Source organism: Anas platyrhynchos, chromosome 2 (assembly GCF_047663525.1).
Source record: "Anas platyrhynchos isolate ZD024472 breed Pekin duck chromosome 2, IASCAAS_PekinDuck_T2T, whole genome shotgun sequence".
Lineage (NCBI taxonomy): Eukaryota > Metazoa > Chordata > Aves > Anseriformes > Anatidae > Anas > Anas platyrhynchos.
In genome coordinates, this window is record NC_092588.1 from 14,018,983 (window position 1) to 14,039,547 (window position 20,565).

Here is a 20,565-nt window from a genome sequence, read left to right on the forward strand (position 1 = left end):
GAAGCCAACATCATCGATTCTCAGACTCTGCCTAGCTGGTGCCTGACCAATAATAAATTATGAACATCGTGTTGAAAAATACTTTTGAAAGTAGCCTTCCTGACATACAAGTAATAATGACTGCAGTGAAGCTTGAGGGCATTCAAAGTGTTCACCGTTTACTACTACAGTGAATTCTTTCATAAGGCTTTCCTCTTTTGCAGTACAATTAATTTTACGTTTCATTTACTGACACTGGCATGCACTTAGCCTTAGAATATTAGTTAAAATTGGTTTATGATGTCAGCCCTATTCTTAGCACACTGAAAGCAGGGGAATAATTGAAGTGTGCTGTTGTACAATTTAGGGCTTGTGGTGGACTTGGAGAATTTTGGATGGAGAGATGAGGATGTGCCATTCCCGCTTCTGTCAGCCTGCAGGGAATAGCTTTTCTCTTTAACATTTCATTGTAATCTTCCTGATGATACCTCAAAATGTCAGCTTGTGCCTCGTAGCTTAAGTTCTTCCCAAAATAACTTCGATGTACCTCCGAAGTTTAAAAACTAAATCGCAGCAATATATACCAATAACACTCAGACCCGAAAGGCTGTTGAAATTTAGGATATCATTTATTTTGGGTTAGCTGCATTTTCAGTTCTACATTGTCTCCTGTAGGTTGCTATCAACGAGCTGGCTTTAGAGATGGCCACAGAGGACTCTGTACTAGTCCTGCTGAAAACCTTTGCCAACTTACGGAGTTATATTCTAGCGAAGTGTTAGGAACTTCTCAGGATGAAAAGGAATTAAGAATAATTCAGCGTGGAGTGCTTTTGGCTTCCTTTCTGCAACAGAGTTTTGGTTCTGAAATGTTCGATATTTAGCTTTTCTGGGAAGAAATGAATGCATTAGGCAGTCAATGAAGCATTGCTTAAAATCTGCTTTGGGGCTCTCACAGACTTCCACAAGCTTTACTTAAGCCTTGTGATGACTTGGAGAAAGGGACATTCGTAAATGCTTCCTATCAAAGGAGGAAGAACAGTCTGAGACATCCACACGTGAGTAACACCCTGCTTGACTTGTCTTCAGGAAAAATAACGTGTGTGGATCACAAGGTTGGCTCTGTCTTGAGAGGTTATGGAACATTTTCTCATCAGGGAACATTTGCCTCTGAGTTTCCTTGTCCCTGTGAGATAAAACAACCGCTGGGAAGCACTGAAACTCGGTGTGTTAGGGAACCCAACACACGGAGCTGAGAGGGCAGTCAGGACTTCATCAGCTGAACGTGCCCATGTTCTGACCTGACCTTACCCACAGGTTTCCATCAAAAGGGCAGGCTGTTTGCCAGTCATTCTGAACCCTTGCTCTGAAACATGTTTTTTTTTTGGCTGTGCTCTTATCTATAAGCTATCTATTTTTATTGCTGTCCCCATCCGAGATATTTCAGGCTAATGAAACAATACGATTGTTTTTATCCCCAAAGTATTTCATTTCTACTGAAGAATATCATACAGTGGAATGCAAATCTAAATCTGAGCAGAAATCTCTGCTGAGATGCTTTTAAAAATGAATTAGCTTAGTAAAGAACTGGCAGCTACGTGCTGAACACTCTGTGAGGATCGCTGATTGTGAAGTTTTGTTAAACGCCGTTTTCTCCAAGCATGTACAAAAATAGCAACTTTGGAAATCATGAAGCTCTGTCTTTTTCACAACTGAAACTATTATGGGGCTGCATGCAGCGTTCTCGTTCCCTCTTCTCCCCGTTGAAAGCTGAACTTGTTGGAAACGTGAGGAAGTAGTAAGCATGGTGCTTAATGTGATTACTCCAGAAATAGGTGCTATATGCACCTACAAGCATTAGCCAGCTATTTAGGGTTTGCACCACTGAGCTCCACTCTGTATTAATTCATTAATGGAGTCATTAACAAAAATGTGATGGAGTCTTTTCCTACTGTTGCACATGCAGCTCAGATAAGTGAAGACTTCAGAAATGTTTGTGTTGCTGTCTGTATGCACCTACCTCCGCGGTGCCTGTAAGCACAACGTGAACTTCTGCAGTCTTTGGTGAGCTGCCCCCACAAAGCAACTGGAAATCCTTTCCAGGCCTGACTCCTGTGCACATGAAACCTTGGCAGCTTCTCTCATCTTCCAGCCCTTCACAGGCTCCCTCCCTCCCTGGCATCTCCTTTGGGAAGCGCGGCCATTCCCGTGGCTGCGGTTCCACCCTCCATCCCCCACGGCAGTAGCACCTGGGCTGCTCCTTGGGGAGAGCTCCCCGAGAGCTCCCAGCCTCCTGCAGACCCCACCTGATAACTGCTGCCTGAAAAATTGGCAGCTTTTGAGCTGCTGAAGTGTGCTGACTGCTTGCTGTCTCGTGTTGTCTCACTGTTTCTTTGCATCTCTGCATCTGCTGCGTTTGTCGTCGGATGTGTCTGCACTGCCTTCTGCAGCTTGAAGCGTAAACCAGGGAGGAAGCCTGGAGAAGTCTACCTGTAGGAGAAAAGCTTTGTGTGACTGCTGTCGCTGCTCCTCTCCAGCCAGCCCATTTAAACCTGGATCCATACCTTCCACTTGAGTGCGCAGACTTCTGTTTTGTCTTGGGAACGCACCCGACACGCGACGTAGGGGAACGTTTCCATCACTAATCTGTTTCCACGTGAATTAGACAGGCAATATATCAGTGCACCTTTCAGAGCTGCCCTGTAATGACCAGAGCTTGCCTGTTCCTCACCTGCACGCTGCTTGTGCCCGGTCTGGCTCGCCTCGCACGGCTCCAGGGCACACGCAGTGTACCAGGAGTGCCGGCTCCCCCCTGCTCTTGCAGGTCCTAGAATAATGCAGTAATTAAGAGTACTATGTAGGAATCTTAATTTCTCCACTGATGTTGCCTCACAAAGAGGATTAGAGGTTGATCTCTTAATGAAACTGCCAGTTTGCCGTTGCCCCATCTCCTGAGTATTTTGAGAAATGTATTATTTTACAGAGCATGTCTACATTTTTTTGCTTTGTGCTGTTCACATTGGACCTTAGAAATGTCTAACTGCTCTGTGATTTATTTTTTTTTCCTATTAGCTTGCTAGAAAAATGCAGGGGAGGGACAGAATACAAAAACTTGACATTTGGAAATGTTTTCCTGCTATTTTAGTTATTGTTTTCTATTGCTGTTGTACCTACTACCCCCTGGTGAGAATGGCTGCATATGTATAGTAAAAGGCAGTGGCTGTCCTAAAGAGCTTACCTCCTAAACAAGACAAATGGTAGGAAGCATCAGCTGAGGATTGCTCCTGGAGGAGGCACAGAAGCGCTGAAGCTCAGGCTTCGGGCTGCACGGGAAATCTGTACTGGAACCAGAGCTGAACTCACACGGCTGCAGCTGCCGTCCAGTGCCGTAGCTCTAAAGCCTTTTTTACCCTTCCAGCCTTTCTTCCCGAGCAAAATCACTCCTCTTAGTGCTTTTCAGAATCCCACCAGCAATTGTCTGAGCATCCCATGTGGGCAAAAGCGGAGCAAACGCCGCGCCGCGTGGCTCCCTGCAGCCCGGTGCTCGCGGGAGCCTACCTCCGTGCAGCACTAATGAGACCTACCAGCATTTCTCCTCCAACCTATCAGCTGAAGAGCGGGGAAGATGTGATTTATTAGCCAGGACCGGGATGGATAGCATCATAAATCTCCTCCAGCCTGCCACAATTAAAGTTGCCAGGGCTCTGTACTTTGCCACGTGGAATCCACGCCAGCCTGATCAGATCTGACCGGCTTGTTCCGCTAAACGCAAGTGTTGAAATGACCGCCCGGAGTTTATTAATAAGTGTATAAATCTGGACTATAAAGAGGAAAAAGATGAACTGGTACTAGTATATCTGTGACATATACTTAATAATAAAACTTAAACTCTTCTACAGCCTGATACAAATTACTTGCTCTGCCGCGCCGGTCCTGCCACAGATACACATTTCATTTTTGTGATATACTCTGCGGCTGCTCGGCTAATAAGTGCTGAGAAGGGATAGTAATGGATAGATAGATGCATCTGGTATTTATAGAGGACTGTTTTAATGGTGCTAAAAAACTGATGTGCTCAGCGTTCCTCGCAGCTGCAGTTGCGTTTGTGGCGGTAATCCTATCAGGAGGGCTGCTGGCTTCCAGAGTAATTAGAAGCCTGCAGCAAATAAACACCAAATGAGTTCCCTTTTTTGAAGTTATCTTTTCTCCCTCTTTTCAATAGCCCTTCTCTGGTATAATTATGTAGCAGTCATTATAACATTAAAAATCATTTTGAGTGAATGAATGCTATTTTTGTTGTTGTTGTTCCTTGCTAATTATTACGAACTAATTGTAATTTAGGCTAGTCTTCTAAAAATCTCGCTTCGTTACAGCATGGCTACTGACTGAAGGCTCTTGCAGCCTTGATCCCAGGAGCTCGAAGTTCCCTTCGTCTGGGTCGGTCTGGTGGCTTCTGAGATGCGGATGGAGGGCGAGCAGTTGCCCAAAGCCGTTTTGATAAGCTCCTGCCCTTCACAGAATCACAGAATCACAGAATCACAGAATTTCTAGGTTGGAAGAGACCTCAAGATCATCGAGTCCAACCTCTGACCTAACACTAACAGTCCCCACTAAACCATATCCCTAAGCTCTTGTAGCACTCAGACTGTGGGATTCATACAGGTTCACAGCACTGGGTGCTTGCCACCAGGAAAGTGGTGGCAGACTTCCTATATGATAACACAGAGAGGTAACAGCCTTCCTTTCTGGCTTTTTGTGACTTTATCTAGGATAAAACTTGGAGCCCTGAGCTGCTCCTTCCTGAAAAGACACTGGCGAGAGTTCAAAGGACAATAGCAAAACATGCAGTAGTCCGGGGAGGGTTTAACTCTAATTTGTTGTATCTTCACCATCTATCTTGGTTATTAGCCTTGCAACATTTGTGGCTTCAGTCAGATGTTTTGGATTTGTGCTCGTGTACGCTGAGTTGCAGTATGTAGGCACAGGGTCAGCGCCGCATAAACCCCTGTGTTCTGGTTTACATGTTTTGGCTCTTGTTTTCAAACTGGTTTCAAGATTTTTTTTAAAAAAAAAAACAAAAAAACAACAACAAAGTAAGGTTTGGTTATAGCCACATAAGCAAGTCTATATTAATTTACATTTACTGGTAATGAGGTATGAGAATGAAAAACCCTCCCCACCTCTCAGATCCCAGCTTGAGTTTTTAAGATTGGCTGTTAGAAGAAAAATGTCTTTGTACTCCCAAATTGAGCACATTCAGTCCGGAGTTACTAGCACATAATAAACATGGAAACATCTAGTGACACTTTCTTTAATGGAATCATTCTTTAGACTACAACCACAGCTTTTATTACTCGGATTCTTAAAATGCCTTTTATAATGTAGCTCATAAACAGCCTTAGCTTCTGTTGTCCTATAATGGCAATTTCTTCATACCAGGACCATTCCCAACCAAGACAGCACAGCCCTATGGCTGTAACTTGGCATGTTCACAGAAATACCAGAGTGAGATGCTGGGGAGATACCGAAGCTTCAAGTGCTTCAAGTATTTCTAAATGTACTTCATCGTGGAGTTCAGTAGATACTTGCATAGCATTGGCTGTGCTCAGGACCTCTCTCTTCTCCTGACCTGTCCTGCAATTATTTGGGGGTGAGAGAGATTTATACCAATGGGGCAAATTGCTGTGGTGAATCTGGGCTCAACTTTCAAATGAGTCATTACAGAGCAGGGCCATATATGCCCAAATACGTGGGGGAAAGATAAGCCAGATCAGCTAATGCTTTAAGTCAATGCATCTGTGATAAAGCACATAAAATCCTCTAAGGAGAATTACGATGCAGTGAGTTATGACTACTTCATGCTTGAATGAAAGCATCCATTTGTAGGTTTAGGGCATACAACCTCCTACACAGGGCCTTCATTGTTTAGGGTGATTTACCTTAATTTTCCTCAGTGTTTCCATATTTTGGATTTGAGCTCACGTATGCTGAATTATAGTGTACAGACCTTGGGTCATCTTTTTCTGAACCTTGTATTTTTCCCTGCCTTTTTTTACCTCTTGGCTTTGAAAGGCATCTCCTGAGGAAAGAATGTGGTTTTGTGCTTGTGATACATCTCAGAGGCTATTTAGATAATGGTTTCTTGACAGGGAGGTGCTTATGTTTTTTGCCAAGTCTTTTATTCCAATTGTGATAAATTTGCGCTGTATAACAGTGAGAATAAAAACCCCATAGTTTCATTGGAAATGAGCTTGGGAGTTTACCATCCAAATGCCTCATGCTGTCAGAGAAGCCCTTAGCATCTCCTGTTGCACACACTTCTGCTGATCCAGGAGTTTTTAAGCACTGAAAGCACAATCTGCTTCTTGGATGTATAGCAGCCCCAAAAGGAAGAGGGAATCCATTTAGAGGAGAAAAGTCTGTTTCCAGGAAAAAAATGGAATTACTGCAGAAGGTCCTAAAATCTTGCAGTGGTCTGCCAGACAGCAAATCCCTGAAAGATATCTGATCACAAATAGCAGGAGGATGTCTGGTACAGGCTTCTGACTGATATTTCAGTCTAGTAGATAGAAGTGAAGATAGAAGGGAAGCAGAGGTAAGGAGTCTAATCACCCAGAAACCACACACACTCACACATGCACTATCTCTCATCCAAGAAAAAAATGAACATAGCAGTTCACTCAGAGTCATAGCAGGCATGAAGGACTAGTTTCCTAGTCCAGGGCAGAGTTAACAATACAGAAAAGGAGATATTATTTTCTCCCCTCAACAACACATTAAAGTTTGAACGATTTAGATGCAACTAATGGGACAGAAAGAAAGAAAATAAAGAAGGAAAGAAAATAAAGAAGGGAAGGAAGGAAGGAAGGAAGGAAGGAAGGAAGGAAGGAAGGAAGGAAGGAAGGAAGGAAGGAAGGAAGGAAGGAAGGAAGGAAGGAAGGAAGGAAGGAAGGGAGGGAGGAAGGGAGGGAGGAAGAGAAAGAAAGAAAGAAAGAAAGAAAGAAAGAAAGAAAGAAAGAAAGAAAGAAAGAAAGAAAGAAAGAAAGAAAGAAAGAAAGAAAGAAAGAAAGAAAGAAAGAAAGAAAGAAAGAAAGAAAGAAAGAAAGAAAGAAAGAAAGAAAGAAAGAAAGAAAAGAAAGAAAGAAAGAATGAAAAGCCAGACTGTGATACCATGCTCCTTGCAATTACTTCTCAATGCTAAATAAACACATTGGTGAGAAAATTGTAATTTGCAATTATTGGACAGTGCTAGAAAGAGCAGCGTGATAGCCAGTCCCAGGCAGGCCCTTGATGAATAGGAAGTTATTTATAGCGTTATGCAATGTTGCGTTCTGCCAGCGTATAAAAGGAGTGAATTTCAGCGGTGATGGAGGTTCGGTACAAGACCATCATGCCAACCTGTTCCGGATTGTTTTTTGGGAGATAGAGAAAGGAGAAGGGAGGGGTGGCAGTGTCTATCACAGAGAAGAAAGGCAGTGAAACGCTACCCTCTTTTAATTAAAGGCTCCCACAAAGTAATTTCCCCCTTTAGCTTGTGATAATATGCTTTTGGCAGGAAGAGTAATGCGAACAAAACACTCTTCCTTATAAGCAAAATCAAGGAGGGCAGGCAAATTGTATTCAGCAGCAATTTATTGAAGGATTTGTCATTTGTTTTTGAACAGCCCTTTGAGTCGGGCAGTAGGAGCAGGGTGTTGTGCTTGTGTGTTTTGAGTGGCAGTAGCAGTGGGGTTTGAAAACCTTTTAGAGGAGTCTGGGGATAGTCTCCCATGGGAAATTATGGAAAATACCTGTCAGTCTTAATGGAAACTCATCATTCCTAAAGGAAACTAATGTGCTCTCTGGAAGTATATTTTATCAGCGTTAAGTCCTCTTTGTGGTAACGTAAAATAGGGTGAATATGACAGGGGTAGTGAAATCTCATAAGAGTCTCCCCAGCTTGGGGAATTTTAAGAGCTATGCAGAGTTCCCTCTGGATATCTGAGCAGCCTGTAAATAAGTACAAAGGTTGTCACTTTTTTCCCTATTTTGATCATTTCTGATACATTTCTTCCACATTATCTGCCCAATTGTGAATCCTCTGGACATTGCAGATGGAGCCACTATGAATTAATTCCATTTTCTTGCCTAACAGCGCTTTCCTTATGAAAGGACCTTTTAAAGATACGTGGCCTGAAGGGTCGGGGCCCTTTTGTTTTGTGATGTGTGGGTATCATTGTAGTCTGTATCCCTCAAGGTACTGGAGAAGTGCACTGCTCCTCTACACGCATTTACACGCACAAAGAGGGGAAATCACAGTTAGATCGACACCAGAAGTGTTATCCTGAATTAGCTTATTTCATTTTCATTAAAAGAAGACATGAGATGGGAGAAAGTATACAGCTGATGTAATGTAATTCGTACATTGTACATCTCGTTGTAGGGCCTTCAGCATAATGTGCCACGCGGAGCGTTTTTTTGTACCGGGGAAATGCAGCATCCTGTTGAGGAGATAGGCTGCTCAGCTGAATGACCCTGAAGTGGGTCTGCAATTAGTGAGCAATAGCCAGGAGAAGTCATGCTGCAGCTGACACACAATGCAGTGCTTTCCAGCCAAAAGAGACACATGCACAGCGCTAGGGAACAGCTGATGGCAAGGCTTTCTGAAAGAACAAGCTGTAACACAGCAAAACTTAATCAGTGCTGTCCTCCCTCTTTCCTGTTCTCTATGTCTTCATTTCTTCCTCGTACATCTGCTGCTTCTATTAAAGACATTATTTTAGACATTAATGTCTAAAACAGGGATCCTACCGAGGAGCCTTGCGGCGCGATGGGTTTAGGTAAAGGCACTGAGCTTTAGGAAATTGCTGGGGGTTAGAGACACAATAGTTGTTGTTACTGCAAGTCTGTTAAAACTAGAGGGAAAGGGAAATGTGGCGATGTGAAGTCTAAGAGCCATGCTGTGACCAGCTTTTACTGCCATAGGGCTAAGAGCGATGGTAGGTCCAATATGAAAGACTACCTTGGATTAATTGGCAACAGCCCTTCCTTTGATTGATTTTTGCTTCCTTTACTTGAATAATCTCACCATAAAAATGTATAATAAAGTAAAATAACACAGGCTCTCAGCGCAGCGATTGCAAGAGCAGGTGAGTCACTGCCATCCTGTTTGTCCTCGACTCAGCAGAGAAGCAGCACACACTCAGACATGAGAAGCAGAGGGAAGGGAGGCTGGCTCCGACGGCAACTGTAATAAACGGCCTAATCTTTCTGAGCTGCACTTCTAACAAATAATTAAGCAGTGGATGCGTTCTACAATAATACCAGCTGGGCTTTTCTCTAAGTCTCTTGACAGACTTTCGGTGCAGAATTATCTCAAGTGATTCTTCTCTAACTAGCATAGCTCAAGTGAGAGCGGCCACAGTGCAAATGAAGCCTGAGGTGGTTGTATCCATATCATAACTTCTGGGGTCACCCAAAAGCAGCCTTTAGTGCTGCTGGAAACACTCAGAAATTCCTGGTGGAAGGGACATGGCACTGCCAGGTTATTTGTAGTGTCACAAGGTGATAGTAGGGATCCCGACTATTTTTTAGGATTGCTGTAGTTCTCACCATGCCTTGGTGCTAAATTACTCTGTATGTGGACTCAGTGATATGCAGATTTCCATCTCACAAGCAATAAGCAGCAAGAGATTTAAGCAAACAGATGTTTACTGAGTGGGAAATGGAAAAGAAATGAAACAACAGCGCAGGAAAAACAAATAAGGAAGCCAAGACTCAGCTGTGCTGGCAACAGAGCCAGACCTCTGCCCTGCCCGGGGGGTAGCCAGGGACTGCCCTTCGTGCTTCCAGATCAAAATTCCTGACTGAACTGGGAAGCACTGTTAGTGGCAGAGGTTGACCTCCTTTGCAGGGGTTGTCCTCTGCCCTCCAAGATACGTGCAGTCTGGCGGTAAGGCAACTGTGTGTTTGGAGTAAACAGACCCTCAAGAACCTCTTCAAGCAACCACTGCGGCTGCTTGTGCTGCTGCCTGGTGATCCCTGTGTGAATCATTAACACAGGTCCACAGTGCTTTGTGTTTTGTTTTTATTTTCCTTGGATCCCCCTTCCCTCTCGTGTGGCCAGGAAAGGCAAACACTGTCCCCTTGGTAGAGCCTTTTTCCCATTTCTTGCTCATAGCTCTCTCTTTCACCCTACTACTGCAACTGCACTTTTGGCCTGGTACCATCACATTCATAGTCATCTGACCATCTGAAGCTGTTTTCTGGTTCCAAGTCATTATTGTCACATTCATCAACTGGCATCTCTCAATTTTTCCGCTTTTAAGGATGAGTGGCTTGCATATAATTCTGTGAAAGCTGATTCTGTTCTACCTTCTATTCATAGTTCAAGTTTTCTTCGTAAAGTTCAAGTTCATTTCTGCTTCTCTTCGTAAGTCCACCAATCCCTCTGATACTATGGCTGTCAACCAGAAAGTCCAAAGCAGCAATATACGGGTTATCTCCTCCATCTGAAACTCATCTCGCAAATTCCAAAAGTCCTTCTAATAGCAGATCTCTCTTTTTTTCTTTTTTTTTTTTTTTTTTTAATTTAATGAGCCTCGTTATACTTTATTTGTTCAGCTTTTTGTGAGCAGCCATATGGCATCAGTGGAAACCCAGTGAAAATGTATTTATTATCTCACAAAATGTATAGAAGGATGTCAAACGTAATTAAAAGCGTTTTCTTTGAGATATATTCTTACCAATTAGTCACTTGGAGCTTCTAGACAAGTCTTATCAGCTGGCTGGCAGAGGATATCTCTAAGATAGGTGTCATGGGTCAGGAGGAGATACAAAGTGAGTTTATCAGTAGTGCTATTTCAGGTATCACAAGCTACTTCTGAGTTCTTGAAATTCTTGAGCGAAACACTTGATTCTTATCTCTTCGGAAAATCTCTCTTGCCACAAAGTAGAAAATCAGGCACAGTGGAGAAGTGTTTAGTTCCTCAGTGCTGGAAGCGTGCAGTCAGGAAATAGTACAACCTGGATTCTTCCCACCAAACTTGCATTGGTTGCCTGAAGCTGGGAGACCAGAAGCCCCCTCCAAGTCACCAGTTCAGATAAGCATCCAGAGGGCAGTTCAAATTGGAGGCTGTATTTATACTTTGAATATGAAGTAATTAGATTCTAAGCTTATGAAGGTTTTTAAATGCTTTTGATTAGGTGGGATGGAGCCAGATTGTAAGGCCTGACAGAATTTGTTTGGACAAGAATTTGGCTTTCAGGGAGTGAGGAATTACTTGGAGAAGCCAGGCAGAGGATTTTATTTATTTATTTTTTTTTTCAGAAGAATTCCTTACTGCACACATCTCACTTTATAAAAACATTTGATCGGAGCTGCTCCTTTGTCTAAGACTTACATGTAGGTCAAATACGAGTGGTTGAACACTCTTCCTAAAAATCAAGTACATCTCTCATCCTCCTCTCATTAAGTGAGGAAATTTGTGGATTTATTTTTCATTCCATTTGCTCTGAATTTTATGCAAATTCATCTGCAAGGCCAGGCTTGTGCTGAAGCCGGTCTAGTCAGCAGCTGCTTTGAAGTGCTCTGCACCAAGCAGATGTCTATAGAGGCAGCACAACTTTCCACCTAACGTGGTAATGGGATTGTTTAGTAGGCAGGCTCGAGTTTTCAGATGTTTCTGTAGCCATTTGAGGCCATCAAAGGGGAGGCTGCTGCAGCTTCTCCTCCCCAGCTCGTTGCAAACTCCTAACTCCTCTCCGGGAACTCGGGCAGTGGTGTGGAGAACTGCCTGGCTGAGTTGGTCTAGCCAGAAACACTGACTAACGACTACCAAAGCATTAGGATTTTTGTGCACTCAGACATTCATCATTCACATTAGCGTGTTTTGCATCATGAAAATGTATTCTCCCCTTCTGCTTGCACACTCATGTCCCATTTGGGAGGACAGAACCGGAGCGTATTACTAAGGCCTCATTTTGTGGACCCTGTTGCTACCTCCCTCTGAGCAATGTTGCTGGAAAAAAAAGGGCCTGCATTTTCTGAAAGGTTACATCTTCTGTATCTGGACTTTCAGGAATAGGTGCAAAAATCCCCTTTCGTCAGTGACTGTTTCCAATTCTACCTCCTGCATGTGCAGGGCGTGGGTGCTGGGACAGTGTATGCTGGACTGGGCCTCCTGGAAAAGCTGCGCCAAATATTCCATGGTCTGAATTTTTGGGTAGACTTGTGTGGTGCCAGGAGTTGGACATGATGATCCTTATGGATCCCTTCCAACTCAGGGTATTCTATGGTTTTGTGATTCTATGATTTGCTGTGGGACGGACCTTGTTTGGGGTCTGTGCCCCAGCTCAGAGGTGGGACTGCTTGCCTGTGTACACTGGGAACACTGCCAGTGCAATTTGCCCCCTGAGGTGCTCCGTATCCCCAGTTGTTCATGAGGCAGGCAGGGTAGATGAGCTGCAGCTCCTGTCGGTGGAGGATCAGGTCTAGGTGTCTCCGCAGATGAAGCCTGGGGCAGCTCAGTGGTTCCCTGCATCCACGGGGGCTGCGTGAGGTGTTGGGGAGGAAAGAAGCGGAGGGAAGGGTTGTTCAGGCAGTGCAGGGTGCCCACCTTCCTGTGGGGTTCCCACTGCTGGGTTAGAAGGTGAATATAAATAAAAAGTCTTCCCTTGTATATTTAGCAGTCATTTGCTGGTGCTAAGAGCACAACGTAGAGGGGGCCCTGCTTTCCTGTACCCATGTACCAGTGACTTCAGTGACTGGAGCTCCGTTCGAGAGTGCCTTCCCTCCTTGGCAATCTTATTTAGCACAGGCTTCAATTAAACAAGCAAGCCGGGGAAAATAGGGGGTGGTTGCCTGGTAACCAACTGCCTTGAGATCTGGAAAGATAGAGCAGAGTGAAGGGTTAATTTTTGCAGGTGAAAGTAGAATTGTCCAGGGATGTGGGTGGTGGAGGTTTTAAGCTGGAAAGATCTAGGACATGGTTCAGAGAAGAAGTAGAGTTCCCACTGGGTTCCCTCTCCAAATAATAACACAACAAGAACGGTGTTTGCTTAGTTAAAATCCAAGCTGATGGAAATTTAGAGAGAACACAAACAAGATTACTGTTTGAGGGTACTTCCTTGTGGGTGATATTTACATAATTTGCCACAGCATTGCAACATTTTCTATCAGGGCATCTCACTGAGAGTTCAAAGCTTGCCTTAAATAAGCAGTTGTACGTGGCTGCATATCCTACAAAAAATAGGAACTGCTTTTGTGCACGTGTTCCCTGGGAGAGCGTGATTTTTACAAAGTACCTGTGGGTGTCAAAAGATCTGTATTAAATCTTGATAGGTTTATTTGGAGAGAGCTGAAACCTGCACAGAGCTGGGGGGCTTTGCACCTCTGAAAATCAAGCAGCAATCATGCTTCTTCAAAGCTTCACCTTCTGCCTTATCAAGTGCTTGTTTTCCCTTATTCAGTACAGTTTGAGTAGTTTTGGAATTAGAGAAACAGAGAAGAGAGACAATATATGTGAGAGTCCGTGCTACCTCTTGAAAATATCCTTAACATGCACTGCTAAATCTTGACCCAAAGGATGCGAATCCAGATGTAGAGCTGGGTGGCCTTTCAGGAGACCTGCGTGCCCTTCCCCAGGCCAGGGAGTGAAGGAGCCAGTAACGAGGCAAGTCCTACATGCAGGTGCCTAAGTGTGCTTCAGCCTGGCCCCTGTTTACGGTGTCATCATGAAGAGCGAAGCTAATCTGCAGATATGCAGATTGATTCCCTGCGAAGGCAATCATGAGGCTTCCTGCGAGATCTGCACATTGACTGGCACGCGTAGTCTGCCTGCAATATGCCCTCGTTATTTTCTGTCTGCTTACTGGAGTCCTCTTTTCTTACTGATGAAAAGCAGAGGGTGAAGTCGATTCTTTTCATGAGCTGTTTTTATTTCTTTGTGCTTGTTTGTATTATGACAGCACTTCAGAAGCCCTCCTTGTGGGCCAACACTGCACGGCACAGGTTGCTTTATGAATATGGAGTGCAAAGATTGTAAAAGATTGCATGCTAAATATGTCAGAAAGCAGTAGATAAACACAGCAATTTAATATGGGAGAATAGCAAGACAATAGCTCTCTTATAGTAAGCCACAACCCCAACAAATCTATTAAAGCTTTGTGGACATCGTGGCAAAAGAAAATCTTTCTAGGTTAGGATTTTCCAAGAAGACAGGGACGTGTGGCCTTGCAGATGTTTTGAACAAACTCTGCCCAGAAGTGAGAGCCTTTTGGGAGAAAATCTAATTGTCTTTGGAGATTTTTTTGACTGGGTAGCAGAGACTGGTGTCACTGGCAGAGTTAGGATCAATAGCTCTGTAACAAATAAGAAATGATAGGCAAAGATAGGCTATGCTCGGAGGGACCTTGAAAGTCTTCAGGCATTTCTGAGTCTGCTGTTGCAAATATGAATCCATTATCATCAAGCAAGGAAACAGAGAACAGCCTTTGTGACAGCATTTTGGATGGATGGGAAGCAGGGCCAGGAGTGCCTGTGAAGTGTTACACCCACAGCTGAGGGACCCTGGCTCTAAAGATAGTCACGAGCTTGGACAAATTTTCATATGGTGTTGGAGATGAAAAAATCTTATAACGGTAAAGGGGAAACACTGCCAAGACTTAAATATGTTTTTAATCTGTGCAGGATTGTCCAAGTCCTTGCTGGAGCACTGTCTGTACTGCCACATTTTAGAATAATGGCTGGAGTGTTGCGCATCAATTTTTACATGCTTTGGGCCAAGTATGAGTGGCCCAAAAATACTCCAACAGTTTTTTGTTAGGTGCATCCTGGCAAAAAAAAAAGGAACATGTATCTTTGGAATTTTTTCTCTATTTTTTAGAAAAATCCTTTTGAGCAGAATTTAAAATTCTTTAGCCCCTGACTCCTGCTCCCACCCACCAAAGGATGTGCGCTGGGCTTGCAGTGCAGTGTCCCACACACAGCAGGACAGCCCCTTTGTATGGAAGCATTTTCCTGTGGGTCAGTTGGATTTTGTGTTGGAATTTGCAAATCACAAAGCTCATCTCTGTGTCTCCACATTTTCTTTTATAGAGGCTTCTAAATAATCAGCTTCTCCCTGAGCAAGGAAGAAACTTTGTCAGTGTTTGTATGATCTCTACATGGAAGGTGTGCTTAGTGCTGTTTATGTAGGACCTACAGGCAGTAAGTTTTTTTAATTAAATTACTTTGACCTAGAATGCGGTTTAATTAAACACCGTATTAAACAGACTTAAACAAAAAGGCATTTAGTAAACCACTATGCAAATTTCAAGGTAATTAAAATTTGAGATCTGTCAACTTCACACTATCTCTATAATTGATGCTAAATGTGAACAGATCAAATAAGTACACTTTTCATTGTGTTTCAGTTTTTTTTCCTTGTGCAAGCTAAGATTGCTAATCACTCCTTTGAATTATTTCTCTATCTGATCTGTTGGATTCATCATTAGAGTGGGTGTCTTTGGGGTTGGTAGTTACTGGTTAGTTTGGATGCACCAAAGACGTCTTGCATAATGCAGAGGTGACAGGGCACTCATTAAAGAAAATAAGATAAAGTGTTAACTGAAAACAATAAAGAAGAAAGGAGTCCTAACTGGAAACACTGACTACGGCTTTCCTAGTTAGTCTGAAAAGAAGTGCTCAAAGGGAAATGGACGTGAAACCAATAAAATAGAAAAATGTCCTCCAAAAGTTTCTAGAATTGGAGTTGGACCAAATCCAATACAGCAAGACTGTATTCAGTCCACCAGGACAGCTGAATAACTTAATTTTCAAGTCTAAGGTCAAGAAAGCAGTGAGCAATATGCATAATTTTCTAGCCAAGAACGACTGACCCTTGTTCCAAGTGATAAATAATCACTATGCATACACAGAGAGCCTTTAATAAATGCTAACAGTTAGGCAAATATGGCCCTAAATGTTGATGAAACTGGCTCTGCTGTTTGAACCGGCCAATAAAACAGGTAGCGGGGGGAGCCCCACTCTGCCCAAGGTTCCACAGAGTCAAAAATGAACCTGAAATTAATAAACTAGCCTATGTCTACCTCTGCAAAAGCTGAGGCGTAGGAAAGCCAACATATTTATGTATTGGTAGCATCTGTTACTACTGCTTATACTCTGCAGCAGCTGATGTGACCCAGCTGTGGATCAGCATTTATGAAGGAGCTGAGGATTATGTGCTCAATATCTTTTCAATACATCCTGCTGAGAACTCTGCTGATTTCCAGGGAAGGCCTCCAGAGAGCAATCTGAATGCTTCGAAAGCTGCCAGCTTTCTCTCTTGTTGTCCTCCACATCGTCCTGCCTCTCCCGCTCCCCTGCCTGTCCCCCCATTACCTTGGGAATTCATTCATCCCCAACCACCTCAAGAAATGATTGTGTTTTGTGCTTTCCGAGTTGCAGTCTGTGTCACAGCAAATTATAAAATAACCACAGCCCGTTGAACAGATGGGATTTAAGATGACCTGTAGAAATATGGAGACAACAGAATCTAAGTGTAGATAAAAATTACAATTAAACATCTACTTTCCAGAAAAGAAAAACCGTGTGACAGCAGCAGACTCCCCCATTTACCCTCCGGATTACAAAGGGACAGTTTTTATTTCTTATTGTATTGAATCCTCAAAAAAGATCAGCCTTTATCAGCATTTTTATAAATTAGGCTGACTTTGAAATTGTGGTTTGTGGATGGTTTCAGAGGTGAAGAGATGAGCATTATTTGCATAATAAAATCACAAAGGGAGTGAGTATGCAAAATTTAATTTATTTAAAATTCACCCGTCCAACATGCTGGGCACAGGTACGGAAGATTAATAATAAAAATAGTCACCTACAGCATATAAATTAATGGCAATGTCCAGACCTAAGAGCTTCCTACCCCACACTCAGAAAACCCTTTGGAGAACAGATACGCAGCATGACCTGAATGTCATCAGTTCTGTCCAACTAAAGAAGGTGAGGCCAGCCAGCCTTGTGCTCCCTCGTGCCCGTGGCAGACTTGCTGTAATGCCTCTCCATTTTGCTCTGAGCAGGACTTGATGAGCTGCTGTGGGGCAGGTTATCTGAATAAGCAGATCTGAGTGGGTCTGTTGAGTGAAGGACACTTTAAGTGCCTTAAAAGATCTGCTCTTGAGTTCCAGAGACAGACGTTTATAGCTTTTTTCTAAATCACATCTCTGCAATCAGTTGACACAAAATGGATGACAGGAGGGTATTTGGTAATTCCAGGATCTTGTTAAAAGTAACTTTTTTTTCTATTACAAGCATCAGTGACTGTAATGTTAGCAACAACGCCACTACATTTCTGACAAAAGCTTGATGAAGAGGTTGTGTTTTATTATAGTTTTTGTGCTACATGGTTAGTGATGTGTTACACTGAGAAAGTCCAAACTGAGACAGCCTAAATTCTTCCTGCATTCACCGTGTTTCTTAGTAGATGGTTTCTGAGGCATCAAAGCAATAGGGAATATTTGGCGTAGGGAAAGTGAACAGTGTTTGAGCTCGGATCTCACGAAGAGTAAGTTTGGGCTTCTAGCTGTCGACACTAATAATGTGACCTACATTTTGCCTGATTTAGATATCTACCTCCAGATGAGATGAGACGAGCTGCACACCAGAAATGTCTGCAGCTCTCCACTGTGGGAGAAAGGAGGGTAGCCATCGAACTCTCATCTGTTCCACTCTGTAGACATCTGCTGTTGGCTAGATGAATCCTATCCTAAGGGGATTGAGTTATGGCCTGAAAACATTTAGTAAATAACTGTGCTCATGGTATTGAAATTAAGTCTGTAAGGGGCTGTCCTAGGAGGCTTCATAACAGAGATTAAAGCATTTGAATATCAAAGTGTATGGGAAGAACAAAGGCTACTGTTAGATTTTAAATGGTTTTATGGTTTGAATATATGATTTGCAAATATTAGTGGGTTTATTTTGGCTGATTTTTTTAATCAAGTCCATCCCAAAAATCATGTCTGAAAACTCCACAAGCAGCTTGGAATAGACAGGGGTTGCCTGTTAATTAGTTTTTGTTGTGTTTGTTGTTTTTTTTTTAACTTAACTGCTGTGTGATCCATCAATTCTAAACTCTCTGCCCACTAACGATGTTGGTTGTGTCCATGCTGTGGGATTCAGAACTGCTTCCCAGCTCTTGGCTCTGGCTACTTCTCACCTCCACGTAGTGCAAGGCCGCATGTTGCCTCCCATCGGCAGACCCTGGCTCCTCAGCTTCCATGCAGAGAAAGCCCAAGTAGCAGAGCACCACAGGATGCTCCAGCAGGTCCCTGAGGTGGGCAATCAGAGGGTCAGAACTGTGGGACAGGTGCATTTTATAGCATGCTCCTGCCCTACATTAATAAACTGAGCCATAGCAATATAGTTCACCTCAGGCAGAGATTAACAACACAGGCTGGTACAGCTGTAATGCTTGGCTTTGCTCCCAAAGTCCATTGTTCAAAGGTTTATAGAGCAAATCAGGAAAAATTTGGATAGCATAGTGGCTGATGATGGATTTTCTTCCAACTTTACTTCCTTCACCTTTCCATTTCTTGTCCCTTTAATTCTTGCTGTGACTGCTTTACTTCTGGCTGTCTCTCCTCATGGGGAACAAGGAAGCTGTGGTAAACTGATTGCTTTTGAGTCGAATGATATCTTCAAGGCAAATTTCACAGGATGCAAGGGCATCTTCATGCATCTCTTGATGAATGAAGAGTGACTGGGAGGAGATCAGAGATGGGGTGAGATGCTCAGGGTACAAGGGTGGAACTGTCAAAGGTGTAAGAGGATGGTGGCCACCACAGCAACATTGCAAGTGAGATAGAGAATCGCTGGGCAACAAGAGCGGATGAGGAATGGGTGGCAAGCAGAAAATGTGTAATCTGATGAGAGATTGGGGGATAAATCTCAAAGTGTTGACAGCTGTGGATTAATTGATCACCGAGACCTAGTGATCTAGGTGCAAATCCATAGTTCTGCACTGATAGAACTGAGACCAAAGATTAAGACATCTGCATGGATGGACAGGAATTGAAGTGATGAAGCAGCTGAGAGGACTAGCAGAGCAGCACACACAGTGGGAATGGGGAAGGGACCTTGCATAAGGGAAGGGACCTTTGCTCACAGATAACAGATCAAAAATGGTTTCAAAGGGCTTCTGCAACACTGCTCACTCATGGAAACTCCTCTGGAAAAAGAAACTGAAAGATGCTTTCTGGGAGAGCAGAGAGACAGCAGAGGCCCTCATCTGCATGGTAAAATGAGCCTGGAGGAGATTGTGTAGCTTAGTTGCTTTGCCTTTGCTTCATTCCCTCTATACCCATGAAGAAATCATGAGGGATGAAGCCAGAAGAAGACCAATGAAGAGATGATCCTAATTAGCCATAAATCCCCTCCTTTCTTTTTCTTTCTCTTCCCATCTTTCTCTTTCCCATGCTAGTGGCACAGGAGGAGGTCATCTCCGAGACCATTCCAGCTAGCAGCTTTTCAGAAGGTGACGAGCTACATTCACTGTGGAAGAGTATGAAATCTGGCTAATACTATTTGTGGGGGAAAATTGTTTAGGGCAGTTTTGTGGTTTGGTAGTGCTGAAAATATGTTGCATGCAATGCTGTCCAGATGTGGAGAAGGCTTTATTATTTATTCCTGATCTGGAAAAAGTATGAATGAGAGTAAACATTGTCTGCTTCAGAAGAGATTTTGGCACAAGCTTCACATGGGCTTCTCAAGAAGGTTTGAGAGATTGTAAAATGAAACATGGATGTTTATAATTGAAGAACATTCTCCCCAGGGAATCATATGACTTTTTAAAATGAAAATTCAGTCAACTAGATATTTAGTTAGCCCAAGGAAATGTTTTCAGTTATCAATTAAAGACAGTATGTGTGTTCCGTTGCTTGAAGATGCCATATCTTAAAATGAATCAGGATGCTGGATAATTATCACTTTACTCTTTATTAAAGTGCTGCTTTTCCTCCAGCAGTGGCTGTAACAGCTGTTCAGCCACATTCATTAACTTGTAGAGCAAAACTTTTTGTTTTAACCACAAATACTAGGATTAAGGTTACTTTTTTAAAGTTAGTTTTTCAGCTGATATCTAAATACTGGAATATGTAGGCGTCTAATGCATTTGCTGCTTAAATATGATTTCTCATAAAGACAAATTTCTAAATGTGAGTTTGGGTGACCTTAATTATAAAGTTGCTTTCAGTGCTGTTGTAAAGATCTGCATTTTTGAGAGTTTAAAATAAAAAAATACAAAATGGCTTGCTCGGTGATTGAAGCAAGTGAATTAGAAAAAGCATTTATAAATGAAAAAAATGATTTTTCCTCAATATTGGTAGGGCAGGGCTCAAAAAATATTTCATTTATTACACATTCACTCAGAATTTAGGCCAATGAACAGTTCTTCTACTGTAGATGAAAAGATGTTTAAATGTGCTGCTCAAGGTAGGTTTGCGATGATTTTTGTAACTGTAGACTATGAAACTTGGTGGTCCTGGAGTGAATAGGAATAATGCTGCAGAAGCGACATATACACATAAAAACTATTTAGCTGTGATATGTGCCAATAT

The 20,565-nt window shown here is 42.9% G+C and overlaps 1 protein-coding gene across 2 annotated transcripts in view; it reads left to right on the top strand.

Moving 5' to 3' along the window:
* Positions 1-20,565, top strand: part of SAMD12 (sterile alpha motif domain containing 12) — a 169,809-nt gene that overhangs the window by 115,427 nt on the left and 33,817 nt on the right. The window contains exon 5 of one of the 2 annotated variants that reach the window (XM_072034362.1): positions 15,053-15,081. The exons of the other annotated variant lie outside the window; for it this stretch is intronic. Within the exon in view, the coding sequence (XP_071890463.1) occupies positions 15,053-15,066 (14 nt within the window). The 3' untranslated portion in view covers positions 15,067-15,081. Of the gene's footprint in view, positions 1-15,052; positions 15,082-20,565 lie in introns of those variants that run through there. 2 annotated transcript variants of the gene reach the window in all.